The sequence below is a fragment of the Culex pipiens genome, chromosome 3 (genome assembly GCF_016801865.2).
Source record: "Culex pipiens pallens isolate TS chromosome 3, TS_CPP_V2, whole genome shotgun sequence".
NCBI classification, from domain to species: domain Eukaryota; kingdom Metazoa; phylum Arthropoda; class Insecta; order Diptera; family Culicidae; genus Culex; species Culex pipiens.
Genome location: NC_068939.1, coordinates 13,806,280 through 13,832,466, shown reverse-complemented (window position 1 = coordinate 13,832,466; position 26,187 = coordinate 13,806,280). Strand labels below are relative to the sequence as shown.

Sequence of the window (26,187 nt, the reverse complement as noted above, 5' to 3'; positions counted from 1 at the left end):
GTGTTTGTGTGTCTTCCCTCGGTGGCCAAAAGGCAAAAGGTTCACGTGCCGTCGCGGATTTCGACGAGAGAGAGCGGAAGATTTCCACATCACATCGCACCACACTCCTCAACCAGTTTGCTCGAGCAACACTTCTCCTCCATATGTGAACCCAGCCAGCATAAAAATCGATTCCATTTGAGTGACAACCTTGAAAAAAAGAAGGAAAAAGATCCAGGCTTGCTGCGATTTTGTTTGCGTTGTTTTTTGTTTTTGGAAAGTGGTTCCAGACGACGACGGAACAGCGTTCCGGATTCCCGATTACAAGTGCACCGAAAAATTGTGGCCAAATTGAGCAAACAAGATGAGTGAAGTGGTGCCGAGCTGCGGACAGAAGAAATCTGCTTACGAAATTCGCGAAAAGACTGCGTTTACGTCATGCTTGTACGCCCTTATCAGTCGCTAAATGTGGCCCCACGGAAAGGTGTCCGCGCAGTAGAAGCAGAATCGGAAGAAGAAGAAGCACAGTGGAACCACTTTTTGCCGTGTTTCCTGTAAATAATTTCGCACACACGCACCCAAGAAGATGTACATAGCCGAGCTTGAAGTTTCCTTTCTTTTCTAACAAAAAATACGCGATTAAAAACTCGACGAAAATTGCGCACCGAATTTCGTCGCGAATCGCCCTAATAATAATAGTAATAATATAAAAAACCCACTTCCGGGTGTCGAGGGACAATCGGTCAAAATTGCGCCTCAAGCAAGTTCCGCCAAGGACGACGCAGCAGCAGATCAGGGGAAGATGGCCACGGCACTGAAGGGAGGAGGCGGAGCGGCGGCCGCAGGTGGGGCCAAGGGCAAGTTTGCCTGGCTGGCCCACGTCAAGTACGAGCACCTGATGGCGGGAGTGTCCGGCGGAGTGACGTCCACGCTGCTGCTGCACCCGCTGGATTTGATCAAGATTCGGTTCGCAGGTCAGTTGGCAACAGCGGGCAGGGCAGGTTCTTGACTCGCGCTGTTTACATTAGGTTGGCACGTGACCGCGAAATATTCTGAATTGTTGCCCTTTTGAATGGTTTGATGAGGGAGAATGGAATTATCTCCGTTTTGAGAGGGTGGTTGACTGGTCAATGTAAGATTATTGTTTTTTGCCTTGGAGCGCAGACGCTGGCTGACTGGCTTATTTGTTGTTATCTACACGAGATAACAAGGTTTTTTTTTTGGTTTGATCATTTTGAAGGCAAGTGCACACAGTTGGAGCGCTTCCAATAATTGGAATGGTTCATAAACTCTGTCTGTTGAGAAATATACACTTTTGATGACGCAATTTTGGTCAGCTGTTTCGTTAGATATTAGCTTTCACAAGGTGTAAGCTAATTAAAATGATTAAAACTTGCAGAGAACATGCAAGTATTTGGTTTTACGAATACAGGGTGTTTGGTTCATGGATGCGGATACTTGCTGGTTCCTTAGAGGACCCCTAAACATGAAAAAGTCTTCTACGGTATGGTCGAATTCTCAACTTAAACCGAGTTTAGCAGTATTTACTGTATAAGGGAGTCCTACAATAAAATCGATTTATTTCATGATTGTGATCATGAAAAGCTTCGCTTCTTGTTTCATGCAAAAGCTGAGTAAATTTCACGATTAAAAACGATCCTGCTGGATCCCCTCTACAAGTCTCTTACAGGAACCATTTCCCGATTTCTTTTCCTAAAGCCGTTATTCTAATTTTATTGCTGAAAAAATCGAAACCAGAAAACCTGACGTCTTTATAAACCTAATCGACGCCTGTCAGAGCATGTTCAGGGTTGTTACGGACGGCGCGGATCGCGCGGATGGCGCGGATGGCGCGTATCGCGTGGATCTGGCGCGGATTTGCTGGCTAATTTTGCTCAGGCGCGGATTGGGCGCGGATAACAATTTTGATAAACAAAATAATTGAGAACGATAGAAATTCTTTCAAATTACAAAGGAAAATATTATCAAGAATTAAATGAATTCAATCTTTTTCGTTAAGTGCGAAAATATCAATTTCTAAGAAGTTGTAAATGATAAAAAAATTCTTCTAAAAATTATTGATTGCTTTTTTTGGCGAGGAAAGATAGCAATATAGCCCACTCATCTTCCACGGCTCGTGGATGTAACTTCTGGAGGTCCTGGTCAATAACGGAGTAGCAACTGCGGGTGGGCACCAATGCTTATGCTTAAAAATTATTGATTGCTTTATTTTCTTAATACGAAACTTTGAAATAATCTTCAATGAGCGATTTTTTGTAATGTAGGGACCATCCATAAACCACGTGGACACTTTAGGGGGGGGGGGGGGGGGTATGGCGATTGTCCACGATCCATACAAAAAAGTTTTTTTTGTATGGACAATTGTCCACGAGAGGGGGGGGGGGTAACATATTCCCAAAAAAGTGTCCACGTGGTTTATGGATGGTCCCGTATTGAGATTTGTTATATAAATTTAACATAACATTAGAACTCAATATTTTTAAAACATCTGCTTAACAATTCCAAAAAATACCAATTTTATTAAAATCAAAATAACAAAATTCGAAAAATTACAGAATTTTATAAATTTAAAGCTATGAAACTTTTTAGATTTTCTGTGTTTTTTCAATATAAAAAAAAAATTTTTGGTTTATTGGAAAAATTCAAAATTCTGTTGCCACTCTGATTCAGGTAGAATTGATTCTATTCCCAATTATCACAACATGACGAAATCCACTTAGAAATTTGCTAAAATTTCCGTCTAAAAACGAAATGTAATGTTAAAATTAAAAAAATAAGAAATCTGGAATTCAACAACTTGAAACTTCAGAATTTACATGTTCAAATAATAATAAAAAAAGAATTCATAATTTGAACTTGTCAAAACTTACCGACTCAAAAAACTTAAAAAAGTACGAATTATTAAATTGAAAAATTACGAAAATATTACAATTTATTTTTTTGTTAATTTTTTATGTTTTAAGAAAGTTATTAAGTTATCAAATTATTAAAGTATTAAATTTTTAAATTATAAGATTATTATTAAATTTTTAAATTATTAAATTATTTAATTTTTAAATTAGTAAATTATTCAATTATTAAATTATTAAATTATTAAATTATTAAATTATTAAATTATTAAATTATTAAATTATTAAATTATTAAATTATTAAATTATTAAATTATTAAATTATTAATTTATTAAATTATTAAATTATTTAATTATTTAATTATTTAATTATTAAATTATTAAATTATTAAATTATTAAATTATTAAATTATTAAATTATTAAATTATTAAATTATTAAATTATTAAATTATTAAATTATTAATTTATTAAATTATTAAATTATTAAATTATTAAATTATTAAATTATTAAATTATTAAATTATTAAATTATTAAATTATTAAATTATTAAATTATTAAATTATTAAATTATTAAATTATTAAATTGTTAAATTATTAAATTATTAAATTATTAAATTATTAAATTATTAAATTATTAAATTATTAAATTATTAAATTATTAAATTATTAAATTATTAAATTATTAAATTATTAAATTATTAAATTATTAAATTATTAAATTATTAAATTATTAATAATTAAATTATTAAATTATTAAATTATTAAATTATTAAATTATTGAATTATTAAATTATTAAATTATTAAATTATTAAATTATTAAATTATTAAATTATTAAATTATTAAATTATTAAATTATTAAATTTTTAAATTTTTAAATTTTTAAATTATTAAATTATTAAATTATTAAATTATTAAATTTTTGAATTATGAAATTATTAAATTATTAAATTATTAAATTATTAAATTATTAAATTATTAAATTATTAAATTATTAAATTATTAAATTATTAAATTATTAAATTATTAAATTATTAAATTATTAAATTATTAAATTATTAAATTATTAAATTATTAAATTATTAAATTATTAAATTATTAAATTATTAAATTATTAAATTATTAAATTATTAAATTATTAAATTATTAAATTATTAAATTATTAAATTATTAAATTATTAAATTATTAAATTATTAAAATATTAAATTACTATGTTATTAAATTACTAAATTATTCAAAAATAATAATTACTATTATAGTTTAGAGAAATTTAGAGAAGAAAAAATAGAAATTTTGTGTTTCGATTTTCCAGAGTTGATTTTTGGCGAGAATTATCAAGTACTAAATCCCTAGATTTTATAATTTGGTGATTTATTGTAGGGTTTTAGTTTTTTTTCCTGAATTTGTTTTTTAAGCAACGAAATTTAAAGTGTCGCAAAAACTGCTAATATTGTTTCAGAAATGGCAATAAAGGTTCCATTTGGTACAGTTGGGATATAAATCCACAACTGATCAACGGTACTGATCCAAATGCCTTCTGTATTATTCTTTTTTCGTTTAAAATTTCATTCATTATGTTACTCTCTTCTATGTTTGTCGCGATTTTTTTTATATGGCGCGGATTTGGCACGGATTGGGTTTTGGGGTCGGCGCGGATCTGGCGCGGATTTTTTTTCGACTTTTCCGTAACAACCCTGCATGTTTGCTGGAAGAAGGATGACAGCAAGCAAACAAACCACGTGCAGATGCAAATTTGAACATGGAAACTTAACATCTGGAGTCTTTTTTAAAAAAAGGTCCAATAAACCAAATTTCCAGTTTTTGCTTTCTGGGTGTTTTTGAAACCGCCTTGAGCCACTCAAAAAGCAAAAAATTGGAAATTTGGTTTATTGGACCTTTAAAAAAAACTCCAGAAATTGCGTCAAAAATGCCAGAACCAACTGTGGAGGAACTTCGGAAAGACATCGCTTCTATCCTAAAAAATGCTAACCTTGAGGAAATTACTTCACGTATGGTGCGCCTGCAACTGGAGGTCAATTTTATGTGCGATCTGTCACCGCGTTGTTGTTGGAAGTGGACAATTTGGTCATGGAGTATGTGAACGCCCGGAATAAATCGAAGATCACGAATGTGGAGGAAACGATTCAAGTTCAGAGTGAAAAGGGCAAGTGCGGACAGCTTTGGTCCATTGTGGTGCCCTACCTAGCAAGATATGGAAAGTTTCCACCTATGTGGTTAATGCCATTTTGCAAGCGTCCGGGGGAAACCCCACCTAACCATGGGCTTGAAAGTCCTCGAGATGATTTTAGATACTTAAATCGCACATCTGTGTTAGGGAAGCTTGACGCCATCGAATTCAGTTAGCGAGTACCAACAAACGGGTAGAGTGTGTGTGTGGAAGTGTAAGTACGCTCATTTTCAATTCTCTCTCCCTGAAATGCACGAAATTCTAAAACGCAAAGTTTGATACCCATGTTGAGGCAAATTCCTAGTTTCGGAATATCCCGGATCTCAGCTATTCCGGCTACCCTCTATCGGTTTGGCGGCTACTTGCCTTCAGGTCATCTGCTTTTCGGCTTGGTTTAGGCTACTAAAGCTTAACATTTTTTTAAATCTGTCCCACCAAAATCAAATGGCCTTTGAAAATCTTGAAGTAAAATAATGTTGCTGCAAGTCACAGGGTGGCCACTCAAGTCGGGAAATCGGGAAAGCCGGGAAAAAGTCGGGAATTCGCCAAAATCCGCAAAAAATCGGGAAAAAGTCGGGAATTTATGATTTTTTGTCAAAAAGTCGGGAAAAGTCGGGAAATCTAAGCATACTTGTTTGAAAATTATTTTTTAACTTATAAATAATTTTGTATTATTTTGTGCAATTTTCAAATTGAATTCACTCAATTCTGCTTTAGTAACTTACTTTAAATTTAAGGTTCTTTTCACTATTTCAATATATTTGAGTATAAAAAAGCTGTTTAAGACTTTCAAAATCTTATTTAATATTGGAGTCTTTGACACAGATCTTCACAACATTTTTTTTATTAATCATATGATCGCTATTAATTTTTGTTTATCAAACAAGAGGTAAAGTTGACAAACTAATATAAAAATAGAGCCTGATGGCCAGCTTGAAGTTATGATTTTATTTTGAATATTTTTTTAATTTTTTTTAATTGTCTGACTAAATTTATTAAGTAATTTTAAAAATTGTTTTTTTTTACGTTTTGAAAACAAAAAGAAATATTGAAATTGCAAAAAATAATAATTCAAGAAATTTAGAGTTATTGCAAAACTGTTTAAAAAAAATTGTCTCTTCGAAAACTTTGCCTAAAATAAGTAGGAAAACATAAAATCATATCAAACTGAATTTTCATTGAAAAAAAAAACAGTTAAATACTGACCACTAGATAAATTAACATTGATTAAAAACAATATCAAAAATTACAAAATTAAAAAGGGAACATGGCAATTTTTTCATGAATTCCTTGACATTTTTCTAAATCCTTTAGCATTAGCATTAGCATTTTAGGACGCCCTATCCACGGATGGCTCCACAACGCTTATCCCACTGTTTGGTCTGGTTGTGTTAGACCCTCATCCGAACCAATAATCCAACACGGGAGATACCATGACATTTTTCTAAATCCTTTCAATAAATAATATCAGCAATTATGTTTTAATCATTCTTTGATTTAAAATGATGATGAAGTTTAAAAAATAGGAACGAAATTTTATGTTCAGTTATCATTAACTTTTTGTCATTTCCAGTTGAAACGAAGTATCAAAAACTATACTTTTGATAATTTAAAAAAAAACATGGAAGTAAGAAGTATTGTTGAACTTTCGATATTTTATTCAAAGACACAGTTCGTGTTTTTACTGTGAATCATAATAATGAAATTTCATTTTAGAAGTTTTTTTTATTTGTTGTTTAGTTTCTGTATTTACAAAAAAATGTCTATAATTGGTTTTTTTTTCAATACATTTAAAAAAAAATCGGTGGTTAATATTGACTTTCTTATAGAATGTTTTTTGTTTGAATTCATTCTTTAGATCAGAAATGCGTATTATTTGAGCATTCTGGAAAAGTCTGGAAAAAAAGTCGGGAAAAAGTCGGGAATTTGAAAATGGGATTTGAGTGGTCACCCTGAAGTCAGATTTGGCCAAAACTTTCTTTTATAGAGAGATCAAATTGGTAATGTAGATTTCTTTCTTCAACTCCGCCTCTAGACCGGCTTCGATCTAAAAATTCGCAAAAAAAAAATCATTTTTCTACAAATTTAGGATTTTTCAAAACATCTTCTAATTTTATTTGAAAAAAAAATTGGTTGGATGTATGACTTGTTTTATGTGACTTAGCCAATGTTTTTAGGATTTTTTTTTCTGTGGTCAAGTTTGGCTGTGTTTTTTACTATCATTTTCTTTATTTTATATAAAAATTTAAAAAATGCCTAATCGCATTTTAATTACAATGCAAACGGTAATGGTATAATTCTATTGTAGAAAATGTGAAAAACAAACAAACAAACAGCATGAAAAAATGGAAAAAATAAAAAGGCAAAAAGTAATGAAACTAGGTGGTAGAATAAGCCAAATACTCTCAAAAACATACATAAACTAAACAAGATAAAAACAAAATTGAAAAAATAACAGGAAATAAAACAAGGAAAGTAATGCTTTACGAAGAAAATTACCTCTTGAACATGAACAAATTAATAAAATTCGAAAAAATATTGTGCGGTAGAGAATTTAAAAACACAAAAACTCAAAAAATTGAATCCAAAACTTTAAATTACCCTTAACTATTTGAATTAAATTCTCCAATTTTTAAATTCTTAAATTCTTAAAAACTTAAATTCTTAAATTCTTAAATTCTTAAATTCTTAAATTCTTAAATTCTTAAATTCTTAAATTCTTAAATTCTTAAATTCTTAAATTCTTAAATTCTTAAATTCTTAAATTCTTAAATTCTTAAATTCTTAAATTCTTAAATTCTTAAATTCTTAAATTCTTAAATTCTTGAATTCTTAAATTATTAAATTCTTAAATTCCTAAATTCTTAAATTCTTAAATTCTTAAATTCTTAAATTCCTAAATTCTTAAATTCTTAAATTCTTAAATTCTTCCATTCTTAAATTCCTTTTTTTTGAAGTTATGTTTCTGGTTAGAGATTTTGAAATTTTGAGAAGAAAATAATTTAACCCTCTACTGTGTTCAGGAGGTCATTTGGAGCAACTTTTGTTCTACGTAAAACTTTACTTCTCTTGTTTTATGTTTTTCTTGTTTCATTTTTAGTATTTTAATTTGCATTTATCTTGTTTTGTTTATGTTTGTTTTTGGTAGTATTTGGCCTATTCTACCACTTAATATAATTACATTTTGCCTATCTAATTTTTTCACGTTTTTACAGTTACTTTTTCAATTTTTTGCTTGTTTTTCACATTTTCTGCTATACAATGGCACCATCATAATTTAAATTGCAAAAAATGCGTAGTTTGTGACACTAGAAAAAATTACTGCATACTTTATTGTACTGAAAATATAGGAAATGTTAGTAAAAACACAGCCAAAGTTGACCCCTAAAAAATAACATTTTTAAAAACATTGGCAAAGTCACATAAAACAAGTTAAACTTCCAACCCTGAAATTTTCTAAAATTGTATAAGTTCTTCTTTCTAATGCTTTTTAAAGATCAAAATTCGGTTGGAAAATTGATTTCTGGCGATTTTTTTTAGATCGAAGCCGGTCTAAAGGCGGGGTTAGGTTGTAGAGGGTTAAATTTTGGAAATGAAATTTCTTCCGGAGTAAATCTTTAGCGAGGATTATGGAATAAAAACTGTATTAAAATTAACAGAGTTTCGAATTTTAAAATTAAATCATGTTAAGATTTTAGATTTTGGTTTACTTTTGAGCCAATATTTTTGAAATAAAATTTTGTTTGTTAGATTTTTTCTTTGACTTTTCTGTTTTAGTTCTTCTTCATGTCAAAAAAATAAAATTTCTTGAATGTATGGCGCGTATTTCGCGTGGATTGTAACAACCCTGAAACCGCAAAACCGCAACAGTTTGCAGTTTATTAGGTACTCTTATTTGTGATCATTTTGCTATACAACAGGTAAACAAGGCAAAATGATTCGTAAAACTTATGATTATGTGTAAAAAATACTTGGTGGGACCATTACGCGTAGAAGTCTAGCGAGGGGACAAACAAACATGGTGTTGTTTTTAATGAGTTTCCGACATAAGTACCGAATTTTATGGGGTTTTCTTAAAGTCAACGACAAACATAAGGGAAATATGTCCTTTCTAATCAAACACCTGAGCAGTTCTCTCAGATTTCGGTCATTCGATTTTTTTTTGTATTTTTTTATCCGACTGAAACTATTTTGGTGCCTTCGGTATGCCCAAAGAAGCCATTTTGCATCATTAGTTTGTCCATATAATTTTCCATACAAATTTGGCAGCTGTCCATACAAAAATGATGTATGAAAATTCAAAAATCTGTTATACACGGTAAAACATTTTTACTTACCAGTAAAAGCACCGCCTCGAGTAAGCACGCACTTACTGGCCAAAAAGATCAAATTTAATGCACTTTGGTTCAAAATTTCTATTTTGCGAGACCATTTTTCATCATTTTGATTGCACACACATCCACACGCAAAATGAGAGCTTAACTGCTTAACGAAAGTCGCCAACAATAGGTCTTTTCCCGTACTTGCAGAATTGCATAATTTCTGCAACTTCTGCAGAATTCTGCAGCCAGCATAAGTCACTTTTTTGCAGCACGTTCCCGTACTTTTCAGTTCGCTCTCTTCATCTTTCTCTTTTGCAGAAGTTCTGCAAGAAGAGAAATCGCAAAACTTTTGCCTGTGTAGCGCGTTCCAGGATTTACTCAAATTGGGTATTAAAGTTTTTTAGTTATTTCAACATATTAAAAAAATGGTTCACAAAAAAAGTAATTGAAAGAAGTTTACCTCTATAACGGGGATATTATTTTTTATGCAGTACAACGTTTTATTTAAAAAATCAAGGATGTATTATTTATTAAGTAACTAGAAATTAATTATGCTTAGGTAGAAATTAATATTAGAAACAACTCAAATTTTGTACATTAGGTAAACAATTTTACAAATTAGAGTGGCAGGTACGTTTAATAAATATGATTAAAAAAAGACAAACATAGGTTTTATATAGAAGGGACCAAAAACACATGTTTTAATCGCAGAATGTTTGAAAGATTATTCATAATAACATAAATAAATTATAACTGGATGTCACATGAAAGAACAACGGTGACGCAGCAAAATTGTAAAATTTGAAAAAAATGAATCAACAACTCAAAATTTTTGAAAAACTTAAATTAAGAAATCTGGAAATTAAGAAATCCATAATTAAAAATATAAAAAAAAATATTTTCAAATTGAGAAACTTTCAAAAACATAAATCAGATATTTGAGAAATTTAAAAATGCAAATAATTATATCAGAAAAATATAAAAAAGAGTAATAAATCACAAATTCAAAGCTTAAAAATTCAAAATAATTGTAAACTAGATATTTCAAAATGTTTAAAATTTCAAAAGAATCTTGATTTTGAAAATTCAAAATAAAAAATAAAGGTTGAAAAAAATCGAAATAAAAAAAACAATAGTTTGAATATTTATGAGTTCAGAACACCAAAATTTTTTTTCAGCAATAGTTAAAAATAATAAGAATGAAAATTAAAGAAATTATTATCCAAAAATAAGTAAAACTAAAAAATTCTGTAAACCAAAAATTTTAAAACTCAAACATAAATAAAATAGATACAGTCCAAATTTCCAATCTCTAGATCCTCTAAATTTAAGTTTCTAACCTAAAATATGACTGAAAAAATGTGTGTTTTTTATGATTCAAGATTGCGAAGAATTTGAGAATTTAGGAACTTAAGAATTTAATAATTTGAGAATTTAGGAATTTATGAATTTAAGAATTAAAGAATTTCAGAGTTTCATATTAGTTTTGACAAAATTACATCAATTTTTTTGTTTATATAAGAATACAAATTGGTAGCACCGTTAAAGGTACAATTTATTATTTGCCAATTAAATTTACATATTATTTCAACACTACTAAATATATACTAAATTCAAAATCAATTTAAGATCAAAAGTTATTCCTAAACAAATATTTATTTGAAATTATTAAGGCCGATGCAAATATTTAAAAAAGTTTTTGTCCCTCGGCCCTGGCCGAGGTCAAGGGGGGGGGGGGGCAAAAAAAAAATATAAAAATTTAAATAACAAGCCATAGTCTTCACATTTAAATGAAAAAAGTGTTTTAAAATGCATTTTACACTAGTTCAGTTGTTTTGCAATCATTAGGTTTCAAAAAATCTAAGATCTGACAAAAACAAAAATTGTATCGAAAAAAAAGATTTTGCATCGAAAATTTTCAAAAAATATTAAGATTTTTTAATAAACCCAAACATGCTAAAAATGATTTTAAACGCAGGAGAATGTATTTTAATTTGATTTCAGTTGGTTGCACTTGAATGTTCATTGAAATTTTGAAGTTTATTGTAAAAATATTTTTTTTGCCCCCTGATTTTTCGGGCCAATTTTGAAGGGGGGGGGGGGGGGGGGGTGACAAAAACTTTTAAAAATATTTGTACCAGCCTAAACTCAAAAGAAATGTGTCTTTTAAAAGTTTTTAAAACAATTTGTTTTTATAGTACATTTTGTTTTGTTGAAGTACTAGCCGTTTTTATCAGTTAAAAAAAAACACTAAAAAAAATCGCTTTATCATTTACATGAATGAACTAAGCCTGAAATCGTAAACATAAAAAATCGTTTTCAATAAAACCAGACATAAAAAAAACTACCCCAAAATAAAATGCTTGATTTCACCCAACTTGCAAATTTTATGTAAGCGTGTACTCAACATCCATCACACCAAATTGCAGTAACTTTTCAACAAGAAAAAGAAGAGAGAGCTTGCAGAAAAGTACGGGAACGGTTTTGCTGCAACTTCTACCTCTCTCACTGCAGAAGTTCTGCCTGAGAGAAAAGTTACTTTTGTTGCAGAAAAGTAGGGAACGCTCTGCTGCCGTTTTTGTGCAGAATTGCAGAATTCTGCAGTACGGGAATAGACCTAATATCTCTCACTCACTTGGAAAATTATCCCGAAATATGTAAATAATTAGCAAGCACCTGGGACGGGACGGCTGGATAGAGTTTTCTTTTTGAGTGTTTACGTTTGTATTCTTCTTCTGTTTCTTGCAAGAAAATTCGTGTTCGAATACAAATTTCAAGCAATCTGTGATTCAGATAGCTTGACAATTCAAATTTTCTTGATGATGTTTTTCAACTCAGTGCTCAAGCATGCAGATGACTTTTCCTTTGTTTGAAATGTTGTTTAGTTTTTCCTCGCAGATTTTTTTGAATTTGGCTGTTAAAATTTGCGGTTGGACGTGGGTGGAGAATCCTGAGTTTATGTTCCATCGTTTTACTGTGGATCCGTTCATAAGGAGCTATCGGTAACAAATCACTAGCAATGGTTGGCAAATCAAAGATGACTCGTCGTCACGCTCGAGGTAATTAAAACGATACGATCACTTACTTCAATCTAAAAAAAAATCTAAAAAGCCTACAAGTAATTAAATGGGAGGGGAGATTTTTTCTTATATCTACTCCTGTCCTTGTCCCGTTACGCAAAGAAAGTAAATAAATCTTTCCCACTTCCCCAAAGAGGAGCACACTTGAAGAGTATCGGGGCAAGCATTTACAAAGCGAATTCAGCGGCAATTTTTACTCAACTAATGTTGTTAGTGCAAAAGTTAACATTCCATAGGTCGCAGGCCCTAAGGTGTCAGAATCGAAATAAATGGCCAGCAAAAATTCAAATTTGTAACAATTCATTCACTTCAAAGAGTACAAAGTTTGGTATTCAATTTGTGGCAACGTGTTGAAATGAAAATGTGCCAAAAAATCAAATAGGCTTAACTGTGGCGATTTTTTTCGTTTTTAAATCCAGTTCTACGATGTTGTTCCGTCACGCCACATTTTAATTTCACGGGAAGCACAGGTTTAATATTGTTCAATCTAGATGACATTTCTATGTAACGCGCAAAAAAAAAATAACAATAGTTTCAAATGGACAAAAGAATCGTCAGTTTATGAAATGTATTGCATTTTAAAATGAAAATGCAGATAGTTCAACATTCGGTGTACGTAGAAATAAATTCCTTTCAATCGAAAATATGTTAATCAATCTTTTAATTCAATTTACAATTATTTGTGATTGAATTAAAATTGTTTTTTTTTTCAACTCAAATTACAATACTTCTCATTTTCTCCTCATAAGAAAGGACTGGTTTAGGTTGACAGAAGCGGCCATGTTGAAAGTGGTTTAGTTTGACAATAGATTTTTTTCTCTTTGTTTATCCCATCCCAGGCAAGCACCATAAAAAAAACAACCGCGCCAAGCCTTTTGACGTTTGACTTTTGACGACCCATTCCAATCGAATGCTGAAGAAAACCGAGCGAGAAGCGAAGGCAAATAAATAACAAAGGGTGGCCACCAACACCACCAGCAGCGCCTGTTGGAGTGACCCAGTGGTGCCAGGAAACTTTCCCTATAAATGCTACTTTTCGTTAGTGTTTGCTTAAAATTTCATCAATTTTGGCAGCACTAACCAGACCCAAAAGAGCGCTCAAGGAAAAAAGAACTAAGCTAAAAATAGGAAAATGGGCGTGGCTCAATGCATTCTCGTTTGATTAGAATACATTTGGGAATTTTTTTTTAAATGCGTGTAAAAGGAATAGAATAAATTTTAGTAAAAGTGAAAATAAACGGAAATGTTCACAAAAAGTTGCTCTACTCGTTGGTGTACTTGGTTTTAGTAAATTTCAAGGAACACTCCAGATTATCCAGCATCATTCAAACACGATCGCTTATTAGGCTTAAAATGGGTATATTTTCCCCTTACTTAACAAATATGCGTGAAACGGCAGACCTTTTTCCGTGAAACTCACACGAAACTTGACTTAATGATTTGTTAAACATTGATGGAATTCTATAGCAAACGGCAGAGTTTGACACATTTCCGAATTACTGAATCCAACGTCCCAAATATATGCAATCTCTATCAAGAGAGTCTGGACAAATTAAATTGAATTGTTTACTTGACAAAGCCCGAGTTCGCTGCTGGGAAGATACGCCACTCGATCGAGCCGTAAATCTGTTTACGCGAGATACGACCATATTCAAAACCTGTAAACAGTCAACAACAAAGATAACCGTTGCGGCTGGTTGCGTTACTTGGAAATGTAAACATCTCAAATTGCTCACCTTTATCGCTTCGCATAGAAATCTGCTAAACTGCTATTCTTTCGTTTTATGCCTTTACAGTTAATGATGGCCGAACGGCAGCCGTACCCCAGTATCGCGGCCTGACCGGTGCATTCCTCACCATCTTCCGCCAGGAGGGCTTCCGGGGACTGTACAAGGGCGTCACGCCCAATATCTGGGGCTCGGGCAGCGCCTGGGGATTCTACTTTTTGTTGTGAGTATCAAATTGTTTTTTTTTTTATGGTAAAAGAAATTCACGATTGAAACTCTGCGAAATTTCAGCTACAACACGATCAAAACGTGGATCCAGGACGGGAACTCGGCCCAGCCGCTGGGACCGGCGCTGCACATGTTGGCCGCGGCCGAAGCCGGCGTCCTGACGCTGGCCATGACGAACCCGATTTGGGTGGTGAAGACGCGGCTGTGCCTGCAGTGCTCGGAACGGCCGTCGGCCCACAGCTACGCCGGCATGGTGGACGGGCTGAAGAAGATCTACCGGACGGAGGGCGTGCGCGGGTTGTACAGTGTAAGTAGTTTGGTTTGAAAGCATTTGAAATGACGTAAAATGGCTTTTTAATGTTTTGAACAATTGAAAATTTGTTCCCATCAAAAGGTCGTTAATTTAAATAACAAATTAATATAGCACAGAGCTACTGACATTTTTTTCTTTAAAAGCACATCTCGCCAAACCAGATCATTAATCTTTTAGCAAGATGTCCCTCGTGATTCGCGTTATTCTGGTAGTATTGGCACTGTCCCTACCTCCCAGAGCCGCCGGAAGTGCTTGTCATATTAGCGACTGCTCACTTCCATCGAGTTCAAATTGTTCGTTGAATCATAATATTCATGGTGAAAACTACATTCCAGTAAATAATCTATCGCATACGTCTCCACCAATGGACGATCCTGGGCACCTCTTCAATTTACTTCAAGATCCGCTGGAAGAAGACTGTGTTTTTTTGGGACTTCACAACAGTAACATTTCGGGAGAGTTCATCTTTTCGCTGGCAGTTTCGTGCAGATCCCAAATAGGTATAAGTTCAAGGATTACTTTTCAAGTAAACTCCAACAGGTCCTACAGTGAAGCCGCGAATTCCTGCTTGGAGCGTGATTCCAAATCGATGAAAAGGGCGAAAAAGTGTGGAATCTTTGCGAATGTGCAGTTGAAACTGACCTTCCTGGGCGATGACGAAGATCAGCTGCTGTTGGAGGACTGGTCCGACAAAGTTCCGAGCGGAACGTCGTTGTTGCTCCGGAAGATTGAATTCGGCAGGGAAAAGCGGTGCAGCTGTCGGAACCTTACAATGTTTTGGATCAAAAAACAAAATTGCATGCAAAGTGCATTGAAAGAAATTGTTTGATGATGGTCAACTAAAATAAATAAATATTTTGATGGTGATTTTTTTTTTTCTGAAAGGAAATAAAATTGTAATTACTTGCGGAAATGTGTGAACAAAGAGAAAAGTTCAGATTTGGAAGTCTTTTCGAATGAGTCTAAAAGATTAAAGAACTGACACCCATGTCTTAAGATATTACCACTTGAGACACTTGAGACAGGGTTTTAGGTCGTCGGTTTTAGACTCATTTCAATCTTATTTCTTTTTTGTTTTTGATTAATTACAATTACAAAAAAATAGTATCCAAAAAAGGTCATTGGTTAAAAAATTAAATCATCGCAGTATTAGTGCAAAATGTTTTTTTTTTGTTATTGACATTTTTCCGTTATTTCGCGTGGTGCATCAAAAACCACCGTTTTTTATTTTTTCAAGCAATCATATTTCGGGATCCTGTTTTAAGAACCTCTCAAATTTTGTGTATATTACGCAAAATTTCCCGAGGAACCCGAACTTCCATATGCAACTGCTGAATATTCGAAAATCGGTAACCTTTGAAGGAACTTTCTGATCGGTTTGGTGCCTTCGGCAAAGTTGTTGTTATTGATTCTCAGAAAAAAATGGTAAAACAAAAAAGCAAATATATTTCAATATTTTAATCAGCTTTTTGCCTTCCTCACCTTACTGAGGGAAGGCTATAAAATCACTCGAAAAATGAACTTCTTTGTTTGACCTCCTAGACCCACCTGCACGTGTATATATCGACTCAGAATCAAGTTCTGGGCAAATGTCTGTGTGGATGTGTGTAGGTATGTGGACCAGAAATCACATAAGACTCTTTTTAAAATCAGAACGTTTGGTTAAGTATTTCAAAAGTTCTTGACTACCTTCCGAAAGGTTGTAAAAAACGTAAAAATGAGACTAAAACTTCGAAGATCTGACAACCCTATCAAAATTGGCCCAAAAAATCAGGGGGCAAAAAAAATATTTTTACAATAAACTTCAAAATTTCAATGAAAATTCAAGTGCAACCAGCTGAAATCAAATTAAAATACATTCTCCTGCGTTTAAAATCATTTTTGCAATTCCGTCGTGAAACTACTTACTTTTCCTGTCATTCTTGAACGACGAAATAGCATACTTTTCTGTTCCAAAAATAACAGAATCGAATAGCAACACTTTTCAAAATAAATGCTGAAAAGTTCTACTATTGGCCGCCAAAAAAAATTGTAATTCGATTATCCGAAGTTTCGATAATCCGAAGTGGAATTTTTGTCGAAAAGTTTAGAAAATTTCCAAAATAGTTGCCTAAGAAACATTTTTTTATTCTTAACTTATTTTTATTAGGTTCTGTTTAGGTGCTGTGACCAGGTTAGGTCAACAACTTATTACATTGGCCTCCGTCCAGAAATACATTTGCTCAGAGAACGGTCGTTTGACATTCTACCGAGATTCCGATCATCTCTCCCATGATCGCATTCAAATGACTTCTGTCACCACGCAAGAAACAGAGAGACGAAAAACGAGAGAAAGAGCACGTTGTCTCTATCGGGCGGTTGCTAGTGTGGTGCTCATTTTTCGTTCGTTTCGTCTTTTTTTTCTTAATTTGAATTTTTGTATTCTTTAATCCGGCTGAAACTTTTTTGGTGCCTTCGGTATGCCCAAAGAAGCCATTTTGCATCATTAGTTCGTTCATATAATTTTTCATACAAATTTGGCAGCTGTCCATACAAAAATGATTTGTGAAAATTAAAAAAACTGCATCATTTGAAGGAATTTTTGGATCGATTTGGTGTCTTCGGCCAAGTTGTAGGTATGGATAAGGACTACACTGAAAAAAAATGATACACGGTAAAAAAAATTTTGGTGATTTTTAATTTCACTTTTTGTCACTAAAACTTGTTTTGCAAAAACAACACTATTTTTAATTTTTTCATTTTCTGATATGTTTTAGGGGACAATAAATTGAACTTTTCCAGAATGGGCAAAAAATCTTCGACCGAGTTTTTGAATCAGTACTGATTTAAAAAAAATCGAAATACTGGTCGCAAATTTTTTTCAATTTCATTTTTAGATGTAAAATTGAATTTGCAATGAAAAAGTACTGTAGTGAAATTTTGATAAAGTGCACCGTTTTCAAGTTATAACCATTTTTAGGTAAGTTTATTGAAAATAGTCGTAGTTTTTCATTTTTTTTAAATAAGTGCCCATGTTTGCCCACTTTTGAAAAAAATATTTTTGAAAAGCTGAGATAATTCTCTTTATTTCGCTTTTTTGAACTTTTTGTGAAATTTACCGATGTTTTCGAAAAAAATATTTTATAAATTTTTAAACCAAGACTAACAATACAAAACGGCATAATATTTAATTAAGACTAACATTTCAAAAGGGCCAAAAATTTAATATTATGCCGTTTTGAAAAGTTAGTCTTGGTTAAAAATTTTTGAAAATATTATTTTCGAAAAGATCGGAAAATTTCACGAATGTTTAATATTTTAACATTGTAAATCGGACCATTAGATGCTGAGATATCGACATTGGAAAATGATGGGTTGTTATGGTGAGACTTTAAAAACGTCAATTTTCCTGTGTATGGCAATATCTCAGCATCTAAGGGTCGGGTTCAACAAAAGTTAAAAAAGCAAAATATAGAGAATTTTCTACTTTTTGATTGCAAATTTGATTTTACATCGAAAAATTAAGTTGAATGATTTTTGCGACCAATATTTCGATTTTTCGAAAAATTCAGTATTGATTAAAAAATTCATAACTCGGTCACTGATTTTTTGCACAACCTGGAAATTTCTGAAAAGTTGGCATTTGATGTCCCCTAAAACATATAAAAATTAAAAATAGTGTTTTTTTTTGCAAATCAAGTTTTAGTGATAAAAAGTTAAATTAAAAATCAACAAAAAATTTTTACTGTGTATCATGTTTTTTCAGTGTAGTCCTTATCCTTACCTACAACTTTGCCGAAGACACCAAATCGATCAAAAAATTCCTTCAAAAGATACAAATTTTTGAATTTTCATACATCATTTTTGTATGGACAGCTGCCAAATTTGTATGGAAAATTATATGGACAAAATAATGATGCAAAATGGCTTCTTTGGGCATACCGAAGGCACCATAAAAGTTTCAGTCGTATTAAAAAATACAAAAAATCGAATGACCGAAATCTGAGAGAACTGCTCGTATGCGAAAGACTTCCTGCGAGTGGCAGTGCAGGGGAGGGAGGATGCGTGGACATACCGTACCAAACGCTTGGGTTATTGAAATTTTTGATAGTAGCACAACTGTAATGAAGTATCAATGTATTTGAAACGGTTCTTTTTTTCATTCTCCTTTTCCAGGGTTTCGTCCCCGGCATGCTGGGCGTGTCCCACGGCGCGCTGCAGTTCATGACGTACGAGGAGATGAAGAACCGGTACAACCAGAACCGGAAGCGGCCCATCGACGCCAAGCTGGTAAGGATTGTGAATTGAGTGCGATGTTTTAAGGTTGAGTTTCAATCTGACTGATTTTTTGTTGTTTTTCTCAGACCACCGTAGAGTATTTGACGTTCGCGGCCGTGTCGAAGCTGATTGCGGCGGCCGCCACCTACCCGTACCAGGTGATTCGGGCCCGCCTCCAGGACCACAACCACCGCTACAAGGGCACCTGGGACTGCGTGAAGCTGACTTGGAGGTACGAACGAGTGTCTGGGTTTTACAAGGGGCTCGCGCCGTACCTGGTGCACGTGACGCCCAACATTTGTCTCGTCATGTTGATCTATGAGCAGTTTACAAAGCACTGAAATGGATGGGCGCCCTCCAACCGCCCCGTCCCGGATCAATCAATCGCCTCTCAACCCCCCGTCTTAAGTACGTGCTAAGAAATGCGTGGTTGTCCCTTTTTTTGTTACGTTTTTTTGTCCCGCTCCCTTTGTCCTCTCCCCTCTGTCGCTAGAGAATAAGTTCCCCGCGAAACTTAACTCATTTATATTATTACTATTATTATTGGTAGAGTTAGGTCAGGATAGTCTTGTTTCAAAACAATATTTATGAATTCTTCAGGTTCAGGGTTCTGTTCTCTATCAACGCAACTCAACACTTTTCGCTCAGTCCAGAACACTTAATTATTTTTGATACTCTTTTGCAGCACTAAGCTTCTCGAAGTGGCGATAAGTTCTTTCTATTTTTTTTAGAATCACACACACTCACACAAGCTCGCGTTAGCAGCAATTCCCAGCGATTAAAAAGTAACGAAAGCAAGGACAAATAACTTTTGTAGTAACGTTAGTTGAAAACATCGCTTGTTTTGTTTTCTTGTAAGCACAAAGTTAGGCTCTAGGTTTCTGTTCAGTACAATTTAGCTGCGATTGGAAAAACGCACCCTCCCCAATTCCATCAAATTTTGTTAGTTTTAGTGCGGGAAAAAATGTGTGCAAACCAACTTGTTGTGTGAAAACGTGAAAAAGAATAAAATATTTATAAAAATATTCAAAAAAATAATCAAAACCAAAAAAAAATAATCGCATAAAAAATCCCAAAAAAAAGTAACCGATTGTTTTCTTTCTCTTTCTCTCTTTTTCTTTCTTTCGGTTTTCTTTTGCCCCGGGCCTCGGGCAAAATCAAACGAAACGAAAACCCCACTTGCAGGTACGAATCGTGGCGTGGCTTCTATAAAGGGCTCGGTCCGAACTTGTTGCGCGTGACGCCGGCGACGATGGTTACGTTTGTGACGTACGAAAATGTGTCGCGCTATCTGTTGGACTTGGGCAAGGCGGGGGCGCCAGCTCCAGGGTCGGCCACGTCGTCGTCGTCCTCCTCCTCCTCGAAGTAGGGATGATTAGCTAATTTTTTGACTAAAAGTTGTTCCTGCAGGGGAGAGCCGGCCAAGCCGGGAAGAGTTTGGAGCTTTGGAATAGAACCAAAAGAATAGAAGAAAAGCAGCTAGGAGATAAAAATAAGAAATTAAGGTTTTGCCTTTGCCATGCCGTTTAACGTTTTTATTTTTTTGCGAATAAGATAAGTTAGACTAAAGTTAGTTAGAAATTGACGGAATTACAGCTTGAAACGCGCACAGTCACAGGAAAAGTAGTTGGAAAGTACTTTGAAGCTTTGGTTTAAATTTTAAGGTACAGTAACATCACTTATAAAGTAGAATTTTGTTCCTCCCGCAGTGAAGCGTTAGATTAGGATTGATGAATAGTTTTGCTTTGCGTTTTGTCAACGTCGACCAAAAACAGCGTTGAAAAATATTGATGGAGTTTTGTCAGCTGGTTCGCATAGCTCGAATTTCGAGTTTCGACAACGATATGGGATACATCAATTTTCTTCGAAATCGTGTTGCATTGACATGCTGTGGAAAATAAAAGAGACTTTTGAAAACATCCTACTTATTTGTTTCTTTTTTCAATCGTGAATTATAAAAAAATACTGAAGAATTGACAAACCCCATCTTAGAGTGAATTGTTTTCTTTTAACACAGCAAGCTGAGAAAAAAAACAAATGCTTTGTAGAGCTTTGTAGAATTCAGTTCCTCAATCCTTATGTCAATGTCCATCGGAGTAAGCGGGATACACTCAATGTTTAAATTTGTTTTTAGAACCTTATCTTACAAAAAATGCAATTGAGGATTTTCAGACCAATTTGGTATCTTGAAGGTTGAGAATTGGACTTTTCCAAAATAAAAGTTTTTTATAGTTTTTGATTTTTCATTTCATTTGGAAATGGCAAAAAGTTAAAAATTACAAAATAAATTTCGGTTTGATTTTAATTAAAAAAGCTTAAGACATGATCACTGTTATTAATCTTTCAAAGAATGTACAAAAATATCTAAGAATTGGTTTTAAAAATGTTTTAACTACACAGTAAAAAAAATCATGGTAATATTACATCTGGGAAGGGGTACATATTTTATGTCAGAAAAAATGTGTAATTTTTCCTCTGAGCATGTGTAATTTTACTACTTTTCTGGTGTAATGTCACTTTTTCAGTCTGAATTGAGGTAAAATTACATCATAAAGAGGTAATTTTTTTTTGTTCAAGCTTCCAAAATTACATCTTGCAAATTTACACAATTCCTTCTTAACATTAAAAACTATGAAATTTTGAAAAAAATTAACAAAAAAACTATAATAGTTGAAATTCCAAGCCACCATTTCATCAGTTTAATGAAAAAAAAAAAAAACCATAGGAAAATGAATTTTAAACCGGTACAGTTGATATGCAATCATTTGTAAAAAAAAATGAAAGATTAGACGAAAACAAATTTTTAGCGAAAATAACCTTTTTGCATCGAAAATTCATTAAAATTCAACACATTTTTTGAATTAACCCAAACATGCAAAAAATGATTCTAAACGCAGGAGAATTGATTTTCGTTGATTTCTCTTAAATTTCACTGAAAATTTGATCGTTTTTGAAAAAAATATTTCTTTTCCCTTGATTTTTTGGGGCGCGGGGGGGGGGACGGAATGTTTCCTCTTGTTTGATGAACAAAAATTAATAAAAAAATCTTTAATTAATAAAAAAAAAACATTAACAAATCTGTGTCAACTGCATCAAATATTTATAAGGATTTTAAATTTTTTAAATAGACTTTTTATTCTGCAATAGACTGAAATAGTGAAAAATAAACTTAAATTTAAAGGAAGTCACTGTAAAAGAAATAAGTGAATTTATAGTAAAAATTGTACTAAATATTACAAAATTTTTCAAGAGTTACAAAAATAACTTTGAAACAATTATACTTGAGTTTCCCAAATCATTGATAAAAAAAAAATCACAAATTCCCGACATTTTACCGATCTTTGGCGGACTTCAATTTTGCATTAAAAAATATCATCAAATTTGTTTTAGCATAAAATTCCGGCTTTTTCCAAAAATCATCATTTTTTCAAAAATTCAGAACTCGGCGGCAGATTTTTTGATCATGTTTCTCTTTGGCTCAAAAGTTGCGGATTTTTGTCCCCTAAAACATATCAAAAAATCTCGAAAATCAAAAAATACGTATTTTTGGAAATTGAGTTTTTGTGAAAAAAAAGTTGATAAAAAAATCTGCAAATTTTTTTTCCGTGTACCTATTTTTTTCTCAATAGTCCTCAACAATACCTACAACTTTGCTGAAAACACCAAATTGATCAGAAAATTCACTCAAAAGTTACAGCTGTTTGAATATTTACATACCATTTTTGTATGGACAGCAGCCAAAATTGTATGGAGACTTGTATGGGTGAACCAATGATGCAAAATAGCATATTTGGTCATAGGGAAGGCCCCCACAAAGTTTGAGCCAAATCAAAAAATACAAATAAAATCCATTTCCGGTTTTGGTAGAGAATTGCTCATGTGTAAATCATTATTCCAAACAACCTGTAGAAGGAATTTTGTCAAAATATTGAAATTTATATCTTTGAACGAAAAACCATGGCAATGATGGAAGTCTTCACGTTAATGTCTTATTTTTGATTATCGAGCTCATGCCCCTTAATTTCAATGAAGTTGTGTAGTATTCTTGGTTCCATAATTTCGGTGATAAAATATAGAAAAAAGCATTTGGTGATTTTTGAGGGCAATTAATGGGGTTTGTGAATTTTCAAGATTTTGCGGACAGCGGGAAATTTGTGAAATTTGAAATTTCCCGTGAAAACCCGTGAAATTTGACAATTTCAAAAACCAATACTTAGAAATAACAAAATTCAACAATCATTTCATCCACAAACCATTTTTAATGTAAATGTAAAGTTTTTAATTGAAAAGTGCGATATAAAGTATTTTAAGAATAATAATAATTATTGATAATTATTAAGAATAATTAATGAAAGGAAAACATAAATTAAACAAAATAGTAACAACATTTACAAAAAAATAATGCTACAAATTACATTTGAGACCATTTCCCATTTTCTTCTAATACTTACTCAATTTAGTCATGTTTAACATGACTAAGACTTAGAATTTTTCTTCATAATTACATTTTAATTTTGAAAATAAGGTCTTTTGAGAATATTTTAGATTTCTTCCTGAATTTGAGAAATTTTCACGAATTTTGATGACTTGGTTTGATGATCCCCATGGATATTGGAAATTTTTGTTTCCTTTGACTTGTTCCTATTATATGTTTGCTTCTTAAATGAAACTTTTGTAGGGGGAAATGAATAATTTGAAAACATATATTTAATTGAGCTTCAAAATGTCGAAGAAACTTCAAATTATATTTATCTTACAGACAAGACAAGAATGTAAATTCTTGTTTTGATTTAGAATTCAATATAATATAAAAAAGATAAAATATAAACGAATAAGAATATACTTTTCAGCTTCATAAATCGAATATTTTCAAAAATCATTGAACAAGATCAAATTGTTTTAAAATGCATATTAAAAGACTGTTACAATCTTACGTAACTTAAAATAACAAAGAAATTTAGGAAAGATTTTTTGTGTCACTTTAAAAATTGGTGAAAAAATTATTGTTGGTTGGAGAATAACATAAAGTAAAGTATATATAAAATACTTTCTGTAATTTTAACATGAAACTTTCAAGATAATTTTAACATGTTTCACGTTCTGTGAAATTTTGTGCTTTGCAACAATTGTTCCCGTTAAATTTCCCATGATGATTTAAGTAAGAAAGTTAAAAAAAACCACAAAACAATTTTTTCATGATTCTATAATCCGAATTCCCATACAAAGCTTCGGATAATCGAGTCTGAATTGTTTTCATTTTTTTAAACCTTTTCAAGTAATCTGATAATACGATCGATGTCCGATATCCTTGTTGGGAAATTAAAAATAAGGCTGTTGCACTTGTCGTTGCAAATCTTTTCCAAAGTCAGGTGAAAAAATAGTAGTTTTGCAACAAGTTGTAAACAGGACTCCGTGGCGCGGTGGTTAGCGGCTTCGGCAGCCGATCCCTCATGTATTCTGCGGGCCCGGGTTCGATTCCCGCCCATCTCCTCTGGGTGTTCTGTGTTTGTCCCGTTTAGTTAATAAATTCAGTCTGAAAAGACGGTGTGATTGTCTATTAAATATATTTTTTAATGCAACGAGTGCTGAAAAAATCAAGTTTTGCAAATACATAGTTGCTTACATTTTTTTTATTCCGAAAGAAACTTTTTGATTGGAATTTTAGGTCAAACATCCATGTGTTAAATAAATTTACCGTTCAAAACAACAAAAAATATTGAAAAGTGTTTCTTTTTGAAAGTAGTGATAAAAAGTTCAACAAAAAGGGCGAATCGTTCGCATTTCTGGCGTTGCGTTTCATTTCCAGAGTTTTTTTTTAAAAGGACCAATAAACTATTGTCTTTCATATGTTTATACTGCCCATGATCGCATAAATGTCCCATATGCATTTTCATCACTTTTGAGTTAATGATGCAGGTTGGTTCAAAATCGTGTGCTCTTTCTAAAGAGCCTATAACATCCAGTACTTTGTTCTAGAAATCGGGAGGAAATCCAGTTTTTTCGTGAAAACTGAACACGTAGCCTTATGTGTGGGACAAACTTGCTTTGCGTTTTTCTCAGCTTGCTGTTTTTGCATATGGGACATTTATGCGATCATGGGCAGTATAGGACCTATTCAAAAAAAACTCTAGATTTATATTCTAAACTGCGCTGGCGCACATCAACCTCCCCCTCCCCACCTTGTATCATCAACCCTCTCCAGTTGCGTACACACTCCCACATCTCCAAACAACTCCAAAAACAAACCTCATCTCTCCTTGTCGTGGGGCATCCCCCTGTGAAACTCACACTCACGCCCACACACATGCAACCATGTGATTTCCCTTCTGGGGGGTTGCTTAGCAGCTAAGCATTTGTCACCATCATCCCCCTCTTTCCAGATGAAGAAGGGAGAGAAAAAAGACAACAAATCTCTCTCAGACTGGCCATCTCGCTCTGTCGTGTTGGTTGGTTGGCTCTGGAATTTGCGAGATGTCTCACTGCCAAAGCAGAACAGTTCTCACGATATGCAGTTTGCGACTTATTAATTATTAAAACTGTTGTTAAATCTCCGCTGAATGTTTTAATCGGGTCAAGTAAGCCGTGAGGTTAGTGCACCGAATGGGGTTTTCCAATTTGCGTCCAAAAGTGTAGCCTACTGAGGTGAATTTTCCTGTGAGCTTTGTGATATCCGTCCTTGAAATTAAGGTGAGAGTGCATAGAATTTGGAGTGCGAAATCAAGAGTTATGTGAAATCAATGCAAGAAAGTTTAATTAGTGAAGATTGCAGGAGAAATAACATTGGAGGAAGCCCGAGCAACTCATGTTATAAGAGAAACTTTTGAGCAGTGGTAAGTATTTTAAAACTTCATGACTTTTAAATTTGAAAATAAATTCATTGTTTACGATTGAGTCAAGTTGAAGCAATGCACAGTGTTCGGAATGGCAAAATTAGGTGGAATAAATTGATAACTCCTTTATTTGACGTCCTAGCCAAATGGTGTCTTCGGAAGAGTTGTTGTACTTGATAAGGGCTATCTTTTGAATTTATTGACATACAGGGTGACGACCTTCCAGGGTGTCAACCAAAAACTAACTTTGTTGGATGACGTTGTAGGGCTTTGGTGTCTTCGGCAAAGTTGTAGAGGAGAAAATTTTATGAAAGTTTGTTGAAGGCGCCAAATTTGTAGCTCTTAATCTACTCGAGATATACGCCATTTTTGCAAAAATGGTCCAAAAATG

The 26,187-nt window shown here is 32.8% G+C and overlaps 1 protein-coding gene across 2 annotated transcripts; it reads left to right on the top strand.

The window, feature by feature from the left end:
• The first annotated feature begins 8 nt into the window (after window positions 1–8).
• On the top strand, window positions 9–20,890 carry LOC120419503 (mitochondrial folate transporter/carrier). 2 transcript variants are annotated; one of them, XM_039582201.2, is made up of 6 exons: window positions 9–953; window positions 14,238–14,391; window positions 14,460–14,703; window positions 18,865–18,978; window positions 19,053–19,198; window positions 20,152–20,890. In XM_039582201.2, the coding sequence occupies exons 1-6, from the start codon at window positions 782–784 to the stop codon at window positions 20,333–20,335; spliced, it is 1,014 nt and encodes a 337-aa protein (XP_039438135.1). In that variant the 5' UTR covers window positions 9–781; the 3' UTR covers window positions 20,336–20,890. The 2 variants fall into 2 exon arrangements, 1 of the variants encoding a protein (XP_039438135.1); XR_005605732.2 differs by having other exon boundaries at window positions 14–953; window positions 19,053–19,374; window positions 20,152–20,229.
• Window positions 20,891–26,187: the final 5,297 nt, after the last annotated feature.